The sequence below is a fragment of the Nymphaea colorata genome, chromosome 2 (assembly GCF_008831285.2).
Source record: "Nymphaea colorata isolate Beijing-Zhang1983 chromosome 2, ASM883128v2, whole genome shotgun sequence".
Lineage (NCBI taxonomy): Eukaryota > Viridiplantae > Streptophyta > Magnoliopsida > Nymphaeales > Nymphaeaceae > Nymphaea > Nymphaea colorata.
This window is the reverse complement of record NC_045139.1, coordinates 28,554,776-28,571,826: the sequence shown is the minus strand read 5'-3', so window position 1 is coordinate 28,571,826 and position 17,051 is coordinate 28,554,776. Positions and strand designations below refer to the sequence as shown.

The window sequence follows — 17,051 nt, the reverse complement described above, 5'->3', positions numbered from 1 at the left end:
TGAGAAACTTAGTGGTTTCTTTTGTCATCCTTTGCAGCCCGTACGCAGGAGGAAGTAGAAAACCAACAACAATAAACTAACCTGGAAACCTCACTCTCCCAACCGCTAAGAAGAAAGATGCAACAGGTGGCTACAGAAAAGGTTGAAAGGAAGTAGAAAACAGACAAGCAGAAGGTGGAAGCCATTATCCCAAACTGAGGAAAGGGAGAGATGCTGTGACGGGAGTTGTATGTCTTAAAGGAACAAGCTCCCTATTAATTGTTCGGAGGCGAGTTTTTCAGTCTCTTCTAGAGTCACGTAGATTGATGACAAAAGGTTACATCTTAAAAGGGAAAATATTTGGGAGGCGCACGTGAGATGCCTCCTGTTGGTCCGACCGGCAAAACGTGGCCTAGCGATACACCCGCAGATAGCCCTATGGCCTATATTACTGGTATATCATAGCTTATGGGTTGCAGACGTCCCCCGGTCACGAATTAATATTCTGTAGTAGAAAGAGAAGGGGCCAAAATAAAAAAGCATGCGCGCACATGATCGGATATCACAGTCCCTTTATTTCTGAGGTTTAAGCATATATGGGAGCCTTTGATCGAGTTGGAAAGGGTCGCGGTAGGTCCACCGTATCTGCATGTCCCGCTCGCTAGTGATATTTGCTGTTTTTCGTCTTAGAAGTTTGCGAACGGAAGAAAGCTACGTTATCACTAATATCGGCTGGACAAAGCAAAATTGAAGACATTTGTCGTGGGAACGAGCCTTGCATGTAGCAATTGAGGTTTGTTAGGGGGTTTGGTTATAAATGATGTCGTTGTTTCTCATACGACCGTAGTGGGTAGGGACCTAATTTTTATTTGCTTTTGGTATCAATTGCTGAATGAATTCACAAACAAACAAACCCACGTGGGGATAGAAGCCATGGTATCTGCGACTTAAATTTTTCAAAGCTTATCCGCGAAGGCAGGGTTGGAGTGTACTGCACGTGTACCCAAGTGGTATGAGATGAGGTAGCTAGAGCATGGTTGGCAAAGATTTGTGTGGAAAGCGAAAGGGGCCGAGGGTTCGCAGGACGCTGCAGGCGATCCTCAACAGTTACAGGGAGAATTTGTGAAAGAGCGAACTCGTTTTTAGTCAAAAAAGCAGTTGATGATTCCCACACGGTCGGATATATGGCCCTCCTCTCCTTGGATCTCCTTACTTCTAGTTAGTTTCCTCCTCTGCTTTTCTTGTATTTCTCCCCCCTCTTTGTTTATCATTCGAGATGGAAAGTTTGACCCTGCAGCAGCAACAAAACGAAGACCACAGGCACGAAAAGTCTTTATCAATTTCGAGCTCTCTTTCAAGGATGACACAAGAGATGAAACAAAGTCAGCAGTTTGGTTTGAGTTTTGCCTGGACTTTTCATGGGAGCCGCAAGAGTGGGTGAAGTTTTCATGTTGTTTCTGCTAGACGGTTTGCGTTGATCCAATTATAAGCCTCTCTGAGTCGTCTGACCACAAATCACTTCCTGATGGTGACGTTGGCTTTCTTTCAGGCACTGTGTGCGTGTGTGTGTATAATCAATAGCGCCCGTGCTATGATGGACAGTGAGAACATGAGAATGTGGTGCTTCAACTAACCTGTTTCGTCATGTAAAGTCTACGGTGTTCAATTATAAATGCAAAAGGGTGGCCCTTCACAACAGTAATCAGAACGCAGGATTATATATGTATAATAACCTATGTATTTATCAACTGCCAAAGGTACTATTTGGTAGGCGGACCCGTTCGTGCGGTCAAAATTCCTTCGTCTACTTTTAACAACATGACAATAAAAGGAGGAAGTTGATGCCAGCAGCCACCCCATGCATCCGTCTTTCTTTTTTTCCTTTTTAGAGTCGAAGAGCAGATGAGCTGAATGGATTTTTCAAAGTCATGCGTCGCGGGCGACCGAACAAATATCGGGGATTTAGCGGATGGATATACAGCAAGCGAACCTGCATGCGCCTGAGGTAAGGCGATCGAGTCGGACATATAAAATTCAACGACGTCGCCCTTAGATTTAATTAGTTGGCACAGAATATTCGGAGGAACAGATGAACGAATCTCTTCCTCGCCGCACCCCACCCAATTAATGGCTTGAAGTTGGTGATCTCCAATCTCCACTGTCCCCTGCCAGGCCTTCTTCACATGCAATCGGATACTGTACAATTCACGCAAGATGACGATATGAGTGCAGTTTTTCTTTTGATGACATCAGTTGAACATTGACGTATGCTGAGATCACAAGACTTTTGCCATATATCCCACTCGTTGCCAAGAAAATTACATCTGGCTTTTGGATGGCGCGCAATTCGACGAACCCTCTTCTTTAGTTTTCTTCTTTATCAATCTTTGTGGTCCTTTTTCTTCTCCTTCGCCGCAGTAAGCACTAACCAATCACAGGATCAATATTTTCAGCACCGGCATTTTCTGAACTGCAGTACACTAGAGTTAACAATTCCACCATTAATTTTTATAGCCAAACAATTAACAATCCCGACTAGTCCATTGAATTGATGAAGGGCATTCTCAAGGAATCACGTGGGAGGGGGTCGGATCAAGTATTAGTGTTGCCACCTTAATCAAACACTGGATTTGAAGCGCACGTGGAGAGCTGGGGAGGAGGTTTCCGTGATTGGAGCGGGCACGTGGCAGGAAGGAGGCGCTTCCTTTCAGTCGCCGGCGAAAGTGAAAGGGCGGGCTTTAATATGAAGAGAATGAGGGCGGGGTGTGACGTGTGAGGATAAACATGAAAGCAAAGCAGAAGGAGAAATAGAAAAGGCATCGGACCTGTCTTTTGTTTTCTTTAGACCTTTTTCTCGCTCATGCGCTCATCCTCATCCGTTTGCAGCGGACGCGTGGAGGCGGGAATGAGTTACGTGGGCAGAAGAAAGGGCAGAGAACGTTGCAGTAGCATCTCCCCCCATTCCCATCTCTCACCCACCATCGACAACTCATCCGCACCCAAACAAACGAGGAGGAATATTCAACAAGCAATCCTCTTTTTATGCCTAACTTCCTTTTCTTTAATTTCCCCACCACACCACTTTTATTTTCTTCACCTTCCTCAATCATGTGGACCAAGAATGCGTTACTCCTCTGCCTATTAAAGGGCTTAAAGTTTGAGTGCAAACATTTCAAAAACCATCATCACCTCCTCCTGATCTCTCTCTATCTCTCTCCCAACCCCAGCTGGCCACTTGTTCATTAACTTTTAGCAGCTTTCATATGCTCCATCGTGTACTACAGATTAACCATGGAAGGCAAATCTAGCTTAGAGTCTACCCTTCCTCCAGGTTTTAGGTTCCACCCCACCGACGAAGAGCTCATCCTATGCTACCTAAGAAATCGGGTGATTTCCAACCCCTACCCTGTCTCCATAATCTCCGACGTCGATATTTATAAGTTCAATCCATGGGATCTGCCTGGTAACTACTCCTACCTCATCTCATCCACCCACACCTCATCTCTTCCCACCATTAATTCACAACTTGCGAGCTTCTTTACTACTAACTTTTCTCCATTTTAATTTCCTCGTTTGCTTCTCTGGTATTGCCGACTTAAATTCCTCTGATGTATGGCGGCGCTGTTGTGATCCATATCAACTAATTAATTACTTTTGTGGTGAATATATCTCTATAATTGCAGAGAAGGCAGAGTATGGGGAGAGGGAGTGGTACTTCTTCAGCCCTCGGGACCGAAAGTACCCCAACGGGGCAAGGCCTAACCGGGCGGCAGCCTCCGGTTACTGGAAGGCAACAGGGACGGACAAGCCTATCTACAGCGGGCCACACTTCGTGGGGGTCAAGAAGGCTCTCGTCTTCTACAAGGGCCGCCCTCCCAAGGGTGTGAAGACAGACTGGATCATGCACGAGTACAGGCTCGCCGATCACCATAACCACAGCGCTGCCGCCAGGCCCAAGCATCACGGCTCGTCCATGAGGGTACGTACGCAAAAACAACATATATGCCTCTTTTACACGCAAGCAAGCACGCGTCTTCGTCTCAGGGATCTACAAATATAAGTTCTCTACGTATGTTAAGAATCTTTGCAAGACGGCAGTTGATCTTTTTGTTCTTACCATATCTATCGTTCTATACATATGATCGAGACACCCTATCACCGTCCATTTTTAAGCTGGAGAAGGCCGTCAATGAAAACATGATTAATATTGTTGTCCATATGGTTTGACTGTTATTTAAAAATTTATTGAATAAATTATGTCGTTCATGCGCAAATTTTTCGTTTCCATGTTCTCTAAATTAAATCTTTCTTATTGTGATGTTTATATATATATATATATATATATATATATATATGCTTGCATTGTTGAAAGTTGAAACTTTACGTTTTCTGATTTCTGAATTGCGTGTGGCTTTATCTAATCATAGTTTTGACAGTTCCTTCTTTTATAATGTGCTGTGGTGAGAGAAAGTAGAAAACGAAAAAGCTTAATTCCGTCACAAATGGACAAGTGTATACTGTGTGATCTAAACAAAGGAGAAGAGCAAATTAAGCATTGATGTTGTGCATATTCAGTAATTAAGCTGCATCACTTAAGTTGACCTAATCAAGATCAGGATTTCCTCCTTCCCCGTCCTTGGCATGTTCAGCTGGACGATTGGGTACTGTGCAGGATATACAGAAAGAAAAGTTTCGAAGCAGCAGCAGAAGTGAAGCATGGTACTGGCCACGAGGATGGCGCTGGCGCCATCTCCTTCCAACCTGTGGCCGGTGACAGCAGGAACGAAGAACAGCAGGCACTGAAATTTCCGAGACCACCTTCCTTCGTCAACCTAATAGGCGGTGCCGACTGCATGGGGATGCCAGACCACCTTATGCCTGCAAACCACTTCGGTTACGGCGATTTCTCTTTTCCAATCTCATGCGAAGACGAAAGCATCATCACCAGCGGTTCAAGTAGCCATCACCAACTCATGATGAGCGGTACCGCTGCTTACCATACATGCCCTGCATTTAGCAGAACCCTGTGAAGAAATAGGACTAATTAAAAAAATTTGTTGTCAGAAGTGCTTGACTTTGTGAATAATCTTATCTCTTTGGGTGCAATTCTTTTGTACTAACTACGTAGGCCCTAATTTAAGAAGCTTGGTTATATACAATGCAATTATACCCGCATTGAGTGTGTAATATAATTACCAAGGTGCATGACGGATTTCGTGGGGCCCCGCCAATTGATCAGCAAGTCAATCATTCGAATTAGCGGACCATGCATGATGGGGATCTGAAAAGTCAAGTTAACTCTAGACATTTGAAGTGGCGAACACGAACACGTGACACCTGCTAGAAGAAAACGTGTGGTCGTCGGTTGGACGAGGGGTTGTTTGGCGCGTAGGCTAAACGGAAAGAAGAATATATATATATATACACCCCCACACACGAAGGGCAAACAATAAATTAACGAGCATGCAGCAGCCTCCGAAGAAGGCACACGTACGAAGAACGACCAGTGAATATCTGTTTCAATCTTTTGAAAGGGAAGAACTACTACTAAAAGTTAATGGTAGCCTGAGGCACGATCGTTTCTCAATTTTCTTTTGACAGAACTCGTTATATAATATTAGAAAGCATTTCCAAGCGACCAACTGATAACAAAAAAAAAAAATAAAGAAAAAGAAAAATGGAAATGTTCACCTCTACGGCCATCCGATTGATGAAAAGCTGTGGGCGCTTATGCACAGCACATCCGAGTTAACAGTAATTGCCTGGCACAAAATTAATGATCAAGTAAATTGGTTTATTTGATTGCACGCAAGGACTAAATTGCTGATTGAGGAGATGAGGCTGACATCCTACTTCAGCGAGCTTCCCAAAGTTTCTCAATTAGTGGTGGCAAAGGAAGATTTAGCCCGCCGTTCACCCCGAGTACACCAAAAACAAGTTCTAAAATAGAATCCTTCTACCACCTACACTCTTTTGAAACACTATGAAAATTACTTATTCATCCTGAATGGGAAACAAAGAAATGATCAGGACACCCTAAGTTGTAAAGAAATCGAAAAAATAAAAAAATTTCTGGGCATACAAGTTAATGAAAGGAAGGGGGTGGGGTTGGAACCAATCCCTATGAGAACAATACGAAGCCATTGGGCAGATGAGGAGGAGAGCGTGGTGTGGATAATGCTAAATATATAGCCTAGGTGCTCCAGTGGAGATATTGCAAAAAGGAAAGGTTTCCTTTTCAATTGGTATTCGTGCATAAACCATTGGGTTTTCTCACCCTTCCTTGTACAGAATGTGTGGCTTCTTCAGCCCACTAGCTCAACTATCTTCTTCTTCTCCAGTTACTTGTTACTTATTCCGATGAACTTTTACATTGACTTGCCCTTTGGGGTGGCCTTTTTTTGTACCGATCGAGCTTCCGTAGCGCTGTTTGTCATTGATCCCATCTGGTAATTCTTCGTCTCTCATACAAAAATAAATAACACTCCTTGTCTCCGATAGTAGGCTACCCTGAATATCCAATACAAGAGAAACACAAGAGGCCAAAACTCAAACTGTGCATCTTTGCCTCTCCCTCTCATATCACTGTGAACAATTTGTATGAAAAATTGAAGATGAAACTACAGAGAAGACCACAACGTTCATAGTTTTTCAAGTCTACAACTACCACCATGGTGGTGATGAATGAATTGTTAGCAACCTTCTTTATCATATACTATTTGATCAGGAGGTCATGAGTATCCCTGAACTATATTGCTGCTACTACTATTACTCTCGGCTCTCTCTCTCTCTCTCTCTTTCTCTCTGAGAGCTACCCATTCCCTATAAAAGACATATTTTTGTCAGAAAAAGCAAACCATTTCCCCAACCAAACGAACTAACGCGACAAAATCTCTCGCACCAGCTACCAACTACATCAAGGGCCTCTATCCTACCATCAAAATCAAAGGAAAGCAATCAAGGATGAAGAAAATGACTAGGTGTGTGCTAGGTGGTGAAACGTAAACGATTTTTACGTGTTGTTTGTGAAAGAAACGTGAGTAGACCGTAAGGCAGCTCAATTGGAAAGTAGGGCTAGTCACTCTTGCCATCCTTTCCTGTTGTAAGCCATTTCCATTTATTATCTCGTCCTAGTGAGAAGATCAACTCAGAAAATTGTAAAAACAAAAAACATGAATGGGTCACATGGTCATTCAGCCTGCAATAATTAAAAGTGCTCAAGAAATTACTTTATGATAACATTAATAATTAAATCAAAGAATAATGCTTTCCGTCCGGCAGATTGTGACTCTGTCAATTTTTGTTTCACATTGATTGTTTGAAAGATGTCAGGATAAAGCGGGGCTAGCAAAAAACTTTCCTTTTTCACTTTATTAAATTACGTACTCCCGTGCTGTCCGTGTAACCTAAATGGAACTGTTGAGAATTGGTAGGTGCAAATTGAATCAAAGGCAAGGGGATTTCAGTTGGAGCCTTTTCAGTTTTGGCAAATCAAGGACTTGCAAAGAATGACCGGAGAAGTTAGCAAAATACCCAAAAAAAGGGACCTCCTTCTCCTTAATTTACATGTGAAAACCATGCGGAAAGAGAGAGCAGAGAGAGAAACCTCCTCATCCTCCACATGTAAACCAGAAGAGCCACAGAGTAGACGACTTGATCGTATACCAATTGCATTGCCGAAGCTGAAAATGGTTAATACAAATTACGAGAGCGTCGTAGTTTGTCTCCCCTCCCTTCCCTTCCGATGTTCCTTTTCCCAACAATATTACTGATGGTGTATGGTCCCCGAAATTGCAGTTTACACAGATGAAAGGGGCATGGTTTTCCTTGGGCTTGACAGAAGAAGGAAGCGCGTCTGGTCGGCCCTGCTAGCATCTTACTTCAAGTTCAAATTATAGTAGATAGACCTACACGCTTGTTGGTACATTCAGAGTCGGATCACAAGAAGAATGGGCGTATTGTGATCCAGATCAAGCGAGGAAAGTAGTCAGTAGGTGGATGGCAAACGAAATATGTATGTATACACACAAGCAAAACACACCCACATTCTGAACTACCCAACAACTAATAAACAAGTGGGAGAGAGAACTGTAGAGGGAGGGTGGAGCCAGGCAGGGGGGAAAGGCATCTTAGTTTCTTTCCCCTGCCATTGCTTCAAGCAAACTCAAAGTCGAGTGCCTTGCACGTTGCTCAACCTGATTAATCGACCTCATCATGAGACGTTCGATTATGCGCTAGAAAAGCAGAGAACCACCCTCGTCCGCCCGAATACACCAGCGGCCAACCTTCACCGTTATGGCCATGAGGTCCCTTTTACCTGCTCTCTCCCTCCTCCTCCTCCTCTCCTTCCATCTTTCCTCCTTCGCCCTTCCACTCTCCACCAACTCCCGATGGATCGTCGACGACGAAACCGGCAAGCGCGTCAAGCTCACCTGCGTCAACTGGGTGTCTCACGTGGACACGGTGGTCGCCGAGGGCCTCAACAAGCAACCGCTGGACTCCATATCCAGCCTCATATCCACCATGGGCTTCAATTGTGTTCGCCTCACATGGCCCCTCTTCCTCTTCACCAACGAATCCTACTCCAACTTAACCGTCAGATCCTCCTTCCAGACCTTCAATCTCATCGAGTCCATTGCTGCGCTGCAGGTCCACAACCCTCATCTCATCGACCTGCCATTGATTGATGCATTTAAGGTGAGGCTTTCTATTGTTTTACCTTTTAACATTTTTCACATTGGCATGAAAAGGAGGCAAAAAGGAGAGGAGGGGTAGATAGAAGATTCGTAAGTTCAGCTGAGATTAGAATTTAGTTCCTCCGGAATCCGCCGCTTTCCTTGAATGCCCTTGGAAGCAACTGCAAATGTTCCATGTTTTTGTCAAACATATGTCATCCAGTATGCGTACTCAAGGGCAGTTTTTCCCTGAGTTGCGTGCACGCACAATCATACACCAAAAGCAAAAAAAAGAAAAATTAGGATACTTTTATTTTTTTTATAGAATAAGGTTTATTTTAACCTCTTTAATTTTTTAATAATTTTTTTATTCTTTCGAAATATTTCTTCTTTTATTTTAAACAACAAAAGGGGTATTTTGATCACTGTACGCATCACAAATTATTATTATTATGTTTGTGTTATTGATTGCATCTTAATCAATCAGGCGGTGGCATCAAGCCTTGCCTCGAATTCCATCTTGGTGATATTGGACAATCACATCAGCAAACCCGGATGGTGCTGCAGCCAATCTGATGGGAACGGCTTCTTTAATGATCAGTACTTTGACCCCAACATCTGGATTAGGGGCTTGGTGCGCGTGGCCACCATGTTCCGTGACACGCCCCAAGTGGTGGGGATGAGCCTGAGGAACGAGCTGCGCGGCCCCAAGCAGAACCAGCAGCAGTGGTTCCAATACATGCAGAAGGGCGCGGAGGCCGTGCACGCTGCTAACCCTCAACTTCTGGTCGTACTCTCAGGCCTCAGCTTCGACACGGACCTCAGCTTTGTAAGAAAAAGTGGAGGAGGCGCCTCTGTGAAGCTGAGCTTTCCCAACAAGTTGGTCTTTGAGTTGCATTGGTAAGAAGCCAGTAAGCACATAACTACGATAGTCGTCCAAAAGGAGCATTAACGAATTGAACCTGATCAACTATTAGCTAGTGGTCCAATGAAGATCATTAATGAATTGGAAGGAGATTGATGTAGTTGCTAACTGGGGGGTGGTTGCCCTGCAGGTACGCGTTCTCCGATGGTCAGGCGTGGGTGAACGGAAACCCGAACCAGGTGTGTGGTTCGGTGGTGAGCAGCTTCATGAGGAGGGGCGGGTTCCTGCTGACAGGGTCCATTAGTAGCAGTACTGGTAGCGACAGTGAGGTAGGGGAAGGAGGGGAGGAGTACTACCCATTGTTTATAAGTGAGTTCGGTGTGGACCAGAGAGGGGTGAACGTGAATGACAACAGGTACCTGAACTGCATACTAGGGGTGATGGCGGAGATGGACATGGACTGGGCTCTCTGGACGCTGCAGGGCAGCTACTACGTGAGACAAGGCAAGATTGGCCTGGATGAGACGTACGGACTGCTCGATTGGAACTGGTGTGCTCCAAGGAACAGTAGTCTGCTTGCGAGGATTTCTTCCCTTCAGTCCCCATTTCAAGGTACCTACTGCTCCTGTTCTCTCTCACTTGCCAAATTTTCATCCATCTCGTCCCCTCCTCCTCATCTATCTTCTTCACATTTCGTAAATCCTATGGTGCTCCGATCTATCCACCAAAACATCGCCTTTTATGCTAGCTTCTTCAATTATCTTTCATGAAACCTATCTTCTTCAATTGAAATTGCTCACACTTCCTGTATTGTAACTCAAACCACGCATACCTGGGTGATAGAGTCACCAAAGAAACCGTTTTTCTTGGGCATCGTTTTGAATTGCTGATTTCTTGCAAATTAATGGAGCTCGTAATTAATTCTTTGGATGAGTATGATCAGAGGCAAGATTGAAAAACAGAGTGGAACGCCAAACTGGCCTTTGTGCCTTCATCTTGTTTTTCTTCTTTTTAATTTGGAATAACGTGCCAAACGGGTCCTGATGAATGGGACAACGGACTGACGCCTTACCTAATGAAACAATAAAGGAATGAAATTGGTGGCCAACTTCATCAACTAGCTCGTTAGGAGTCATTTGTATGGCATGTCCCTGTGCCTCCATCCTTTCCACCGCAAGGTCATTTGATCTGTAACCAAAATGGCCAAATTAGACAATTCTATGGAAGTGATTTTCAAGATTTTTTTTTTTTAAAAAGGAAGAAGCAATTTTATAGATGTGATTTCAAGATTTCTTAACCAAAAAAAAAAAAAAACTAAGTTGATCAATTCACCTGCACCGTGCACTGTTTGATTAATTAATTGTAAGCAGTATCTGTCCTGGTAGGCAAAATCAGGATGAGTTTTAGGTAGAGGTGACATATGTAATAGGTTTCAATCGCAGGACACATGTGGATGAAACGATGAGTTGGGCAGGTAGAAATTTGCAGCACCTCTCATTAATTCTCTGCCCGTCGAAGATCCTGCTAAGTGCTTACCGGCTTCTCTTCTCTGAATTTCAGGTCCGGGTCTATCGGAGGTGATACCGTACCAGTTGGTCTTCCACCCGCTAACGGGGCAGTGCATTACAAGACAGTCAGTGCTCTGGGAGCCGCTGAAGCTCGGACCCTGTACCGACTCAGCCGCAGCCTGGACCTACACAACCGACCACACGCTGCAGCTGCAGGGGAGCGAGCTCTGCGTTAAGGCGATTGGGCAGGGCGAGGCGGTCAAGCTGGGCATCTTCTGCTCGGAGGCCAACTCCAGATGGGACCCCGTCTCTGCCTCCAAGCTGCATCTTGCGTCCAACTCCTCCGACGGCACCTCCATGTACTGCCTGGACGCGGACGCCGAGAGCCAAAACATCATCACCAACCCCTGCAAATGTCTAGACAAAAGAGACCAGAAATGTGACCCTGCGAGCCAATGGTTCAAGATCATTACCACCACCAGGGACCCTGCAGCAGCAACCGCTCAACCCGCCACCGCCAACGTCACCGCCACCGCAGCCGGAGCCCCTCCAGATCCTGACCTGATTGTGACCACCACCGAATCACTGACAGACAGCCGACCGCCGTCGAGCTTGCTCTGAAAATCCCTACGTAGCCACGTCCGCAAACAGGCCCAGGCAGTGGCCAAAACGGACGCCGGTGCCGTCGTACCGGGGACAACCACACCAGGAACACTAGACATATGATGTATGCCCGGGCCCGAATATTGTTGCCCTTATTACTACGACACCAATTGTTGTTTGAACGCGTACCCTCTTTAGGGCCCCGGAGCTGGAAGCACATTGTAAATCAGCTCATTATATAATAATAGTGATGGATAACAAGCATTAATGATGCTAATAGTAGCAAGAGATTTCTTTTATAACAATCCTAGTCGCATCTCCCTACCTCCAAGAACGTATCTGCCTTTGATACTTTCCAAGTTCGTCCGTGCTTTTTTAGTGGTCAAAACAATTTCATCCTTCCGTTAATTTAACCCACTTTCATCCGCCTCTTAGTTTTGCATCTAAGTACTAAGAAAGTTCAATTGCTAGCTTTATGACTTCCATTCACTCGAATGTAGTTCCTTTTATAAAGGAAATGAGGAAATCTACTAAAATTTCTCCATACTAATTTGATATGAGGAAAAACAATAAGCCTACAGTCTAATTGCATCGGAAAAATAATATGTTCATGAAATTAAAAAACAAATTTAAGTTTTTTTAACAACGTATCGTGTGATGTACATTTCATGTTTTCACACAACACCCTTTTTTAACGCATGTACGATACTCCAAATAATTTTATAAATTTCAGGGCTGGTTTAATCATTGACAAGATTTAAATTGAAAGCATATTCAGACTTGACATAAATGATTCAAAATCAATTGAAATCCCGGTATTAGTTTTTTATAAAACTATTGAAGAAAGTGATTAAAAAAAAATCATGTCGATTTTCGCAAAAATTACGCCAATTTAATGAATGTAGGACATAATACATATTCTCGAGACAAGCGCGTACATGCAAACAAATCTTTCAGTTGAATTCTTCGTTTCATTCCTATTCAGAATGAGTTTCGCTGTTTATTTTACATCCAACAACATCTTTCACGCAAATGCATAATGGTCTTAAAATTTTTAATTAGTGTCATTGCTTTCCAAAATTGTCCCCATCTTTGGCCTTCTATATCAATTCATCCTCAGAATATATATATATATATATATATATATGCACTTAGCTTAGATTAGTAGTTTTTGTCAGCTGTTGGATAACCATAAAGACTTACTAACTTAATTCGGTTAAGGAAAAAGGAAGGATTCATAATTGTCTTAAAAAACGGTAAAAAAGAAAAAGTAAAGGTGATTTTTTAAATGTAGCCGTGCGTACTACGAGTCTACTATGGAACGAATTCTTACAATAAATAATAACCAATAACGAGATAAGTAGATGTAACGTCTAACTATAATTCAATTGTAATATAATCTTTCTGATCAAATGCGCCTTGTTGAGATGTATGTGGGAAAATCATTTTAATTATGCATTTCACATTAAAAAAAAAAAGATCATCCTCCTCTGCTTGTTGGGGATTGAGATATTTTTGGCACATTAAAAACAAAAAATTTAATTTTCTAATTGAAATAAAATGCTTAAGTAAATCTATTTTCCTACAATCGTCCTCCCCCAACAAGCAGATAAGAAGGATTATCAATCTTTTACAGTCAACGAGAGTTGGTTAATTATTATTATTAAAGAGATGTTACATGTCATTATCTCATTATTGCTTGTTATTATTTGTTGTTAGAATAATTTTTTCCCACAGTTGCTCCGAAGCAAATCCACTTTAGAGTTTTCATTAAAGCATTGGCGGTGCACAAGCAGCAGCACCCGGGGGTGGTGTGAGCAGGGCCTTAGCCCCTTTTTAAATTTTAAAAACTTTAAAAATTTATAAGTAAATCTAAAATTCAGTTTAATATATATCAGAGAGCAGCAGTCGATAGGGTATGCACATTTAATAATAAATTTTATTGAAAGTATGCTTTATCACAAGAAAAAAATAGGTCTCAGTAATTAGTAGTAACAGATAGTAGTAAATACTAGTAGGGGAGATGAAAAGCCTGTGAGAGCCGACGTTTTCTCTCCTGAGTAAGCACTTCACTCGTCACCACTGTTGGCAGGGGCGATAGCTCTTTTTCAAAATTATATTTTAGCTTCTGAAACTGTAGTTCGGTCTGCTAAAAGAAATTTTTTTTAAAAAAATTCTGTTTTCACCTTCTGAATGATAAGAAACAGGATCACATGAGTCGTTAGGCAGGGTTTCCTTTTCTGCTTGTGCTTGCTTGCTTGAGTGGAGGGGGAAGAGTTGAGAGAATGGGTGGACGGAGCTCAACCGTCGAAACATCCTCAATCAATGCAATGGGCCAACGGCGTCATTAGAAGTTGATGATATATAAAAACGGAAAGGCCAGAAACAGGAAACGAAAGGAATGCGAGTATCTCGATTCTACATCCCACAGAGAAGAGAAAATATATTTTGCGGATCAAGCAATCAACTCCACGTCACGTAGGGAAGAATTATTTTTTTTAAAAAAACGGAATAAACTACTATGTAAAAAGAACTAATAATTCAAGCCGGTTGGCCAACATTACCATACTAGGACGTAAGCAGCACGGGGGATGGAGGTCACACCACGTCAGATCATACATTCCAACACGTGACGCTGTCCCCCACAGTAATCGATTGTAATATTAAGAGATAATTGCAATCTACTTCCATTCCAGACGATGAGCGTCTACGCATGCACAAAACTTCCATTACATCACAAATCCGCATACACCCAAATGCATATGATCAACCTCCAGCAGTAAAGAAAGACACATTCATTTGGTCATTTATATCTATACATACGTTTTCTTCTTTTCTCCTCCCTTGTACGCAAGCATATATATAACGTATTACTGCATTAACAGAAAGCACAGACAACAAAAAGCACAACACCCTTGCATTACCATTCATATATTGCCGCTGCCGCTCTATTTCTGATCCGATGCCAGACCTTATATTATTTTTGTAATTCCAAAAGGCTGTCAAGCTCAACAACGGAACTGCAGGAGACGCAGAGTTTTGAGCCATCACAACAGAACCGAACCTTGTGCTGCTTTGGGGATTCATTGGCTGATCGTCAAATAACTTCATCCTCTCCTCGGGACGGTACTATTGGCGGGCGTCCCAGTAGTTGTTGTTGCCGTTGTCGTTGCTTTCCTGGACGCGCGCAATTGCCCTCAGCAGTTCTGCATCAACGGGATCAAGGTAAGGGTTCATCAGAAATGGGTTTAGGTACCATTGAGAGTCCGCCGGCACCCAAGGCAGCACCGAGTTGACGTCGGTGGTGGTGTGGTTGTCTAGAGGTTTCTCTATACGAAGCCCGGGGAAAAGCAGGGACGAAGATGGGTCTGCTATGATGGTTGGGCCACGGGTGGGAGTTCTCATGGGTGAGGGGTTGAAGCAATTATTATTCGACATAGAAGGTTGGCGGTCTCTTGCCGCTGCTGCCTCCTTAGCTTTCCGAGAATTGACGCAATCCACCTCCGGCAAACTGGAGAAGCAGGACACATGCGGTTGTTGACTGCTACATCCTGGTTCAGTCTGTCGCAGGTTGATGCAGGGAGAGTCCATTAGTGCTGGCAAAGGAAGGTTCATCTCGCCCTCACACGAGTGCCCCTCAAACAAGCCCGGCAGTGGAATCCTCCTCCCACCTAGGCTCTTTTGAAACACTCTGCAAATTACCCATTCATCCTGAACGGATGACAGCGAGAGTAAATATATAATTAAAAGGAAAAAAAGAAAAAGAAAAAGAAAAAAGAGGCTGGCAATCTAGATTAATGAAAGCATGGGGGTGGAACGGAAACAATCCCTCCGAGCACAATTGCAGACGTAACAGTGATTGGGCAGAGGAGGAGGAGGAGAAGGCGAGCTTGGTGTTAGCAATGATCAAATACCTTAGGTGCTCCCACAGGGAGATTGCAGAAGGAAGGATTTCCCTCAAAGCGGTACTCGTGCATGACCCAATTGGTCTTCTCACCCTTGGGCGCCCTCCCCTTGTAGAAAACGAGGGTCTTCTTCATCCCCACCAATTCAGCTACCTTCATCGTCTCCTTCTCCTTGTTGGTAAGCTCCATGTACTTGTACACCTCCTTGTCCTTTCCGGTCGCCTTCCAGTAGCCAGCTTCTGTGGCTCTGTTGGTCCTCGATCCCGTTGGGTACTTCCTGTCTCTCAAACAAAAAAAGTACCACTCCTTCTCTCCCATAGTAGCTTTCCCTAAAGATCCGCAAGAAGAAAACAGAAACAAGAAATCAACAAGCGCATCACCCTCTCCCTCTCTCTTTCCTATGTTATTAGTTTGAACGATTTATGAAAAAAAATAAAGGGTCAAACTTACGGGGAAGATCCCAAGGTTCGCACTTGTTCAGATCCACTTCGCCTACTGCCATTGCGGTGAATGAGGTGTCGGCGATCTTCTTCATCAGATACTCTGTGATCAACTCGTCATCTGTCGGGTGAAACCTAAAACCAGGAAGAAGCTGAAGTCGGCCTTGTTTGCCCGACGCAATATTCGACAAGGAACTCTCTCCCATGACCCCCGAAAACTGCACCACTACTCTTTCTCTTCGATGAGAACCACCGGGCCTTCCTCTAAAAAAGATAAAATTATTTGAAAAAAGCAAAGCAGCAACCCATCAACCAAATGGGCTAAGAATATCTTTGGCATTAGCTAAATAGCACTACCTCAAGGAGCCCTCCGCGAAGCTACCGGCACCAAAGGAAAGCAATTGAGCAAGAAGAAAATGGCTGGGGATGTGCTTGTTATGGTAGTGTGAAGACTGAGACGGCTTTTTATACACTATTTGTGAAAGAAACGTGGTCCGTAAGGCAGCTCAACAGGAAATCTGGGTTTTTTGCTCCTACAACCTTTTCCTATTGTTGGCCATTTCCATTCATTGCCCTTTTTACTTATTGTCCCGTTCTAATGAAGATATTAAAAATGAAGATGGATGAAACACAAAAACTTTCCAATTAAATATGCTGAAGGGGTTATTTTATAATCACAATAATAATAATAGCAGTAATCACTATTATTTGTCGTAGTTAACTATACCACTTTATATTTATATTGCAGATAAAAGGCTGAAATACTTTAACAATGGGTATGGTGTTTCTTTCTAGCATGACGTCAACCTTGACCACAAACCGCACCCGAAAAGAAATCCATTAAAGACCGACTTACTCCACCACCATGTTCATGGTGCCCTTAGATTGATATGATAATTATATGCTTAATTAATTATTTACTTCCATTTCCTTCACTTGCGTTTAGTTTAGGATGGCGACATCAAAACGGGGGGAGTAGCGAAACATATATATATATATATATATATATATATATATATATATCTATAGACGAGAAAACAAAAAGCCACATACTGACAACAAAATGACAAGCAAAA

The 17,051-nt window shown here is 43.2% G+C and overlaps 3 protein-coding genes across 3 annotated transcripts; 2 read left to right on the top strand and 1 right to left on the bottom strand.

Moving 5' to 3' along the window:
• The first annotated feature begins 3,088 nt into the window (after positions 1-3,088).
• LOC116249017 (NAC domain-containing protein 2) lies at positions 3,089-5,085 on the top strand. The gene is made up of 3 exons (XM_031622111.2): positions 3,089-3,442; positions 3,663-3,958; positions 4,629-5,085. Exons 1-3 carry the CDS (start codon positions 3,271-3,273, stop codon positions 5,007-5,009), a joined length of 849 nt encoding a protein of 282 aa, XP_031477971.1. The 5' UTR covers positions 3,089-3,270; the 3' UTR covers positions 5,010-5,085.
• Positions 5,086-7,894: 2,809 nt separating this feature from the next.
• On the top strand, positions 7,895-11,935 carry LOC116246744 (glycosyl hydrolase 5 family protein-like). Its single transcript, XM_031618596.2, has 4 exons — positions 7,895-8,676; positions 9,142-9,554; positions 9,710-10,131; positions 11,080-11,935. The coding sequence occupies exons 1-4, from the start codon at positions 8,275-8,277 to the stop codon at positions 11,646-11,648; spliced, it is 1,806 nt and encodes a 601-aa protein (XP_031474456.1). The 5' UTR covers positions 7,895-8,274; the 3' UTR covers positions 11,649-11,935.
• Positions 11,936-14,346: 2,411 nt separating this feature from the next.
• LOC116247148 (NAC domain-containing protein 92-like) lies at positions 14,347-16,398 on the bottom strand. The gene is made up of 4 exons (XM_031619142.1): positions 16,333-16,398; positions 15,986-16,239; positions 15,545-15,864; positions 14,347-15,341 (listed from the first exon to the last, which is right to left on the bottom strand). Exons 2-4 carry the CDS (start codon positions 16,179-16,181, stop codon positions 14,760-14,762), a joined length of 1,098 nt encoding a protein of 365 aa, XP_031475002.1. The 5' UTR covers positions 16,182-16,239; positions 16,333-16,398; the 3' UTR covers positions 14,347-14,759.
• Between the last annotated feature and the right edge of the window lie 653 nt (positions 16,399-17,051).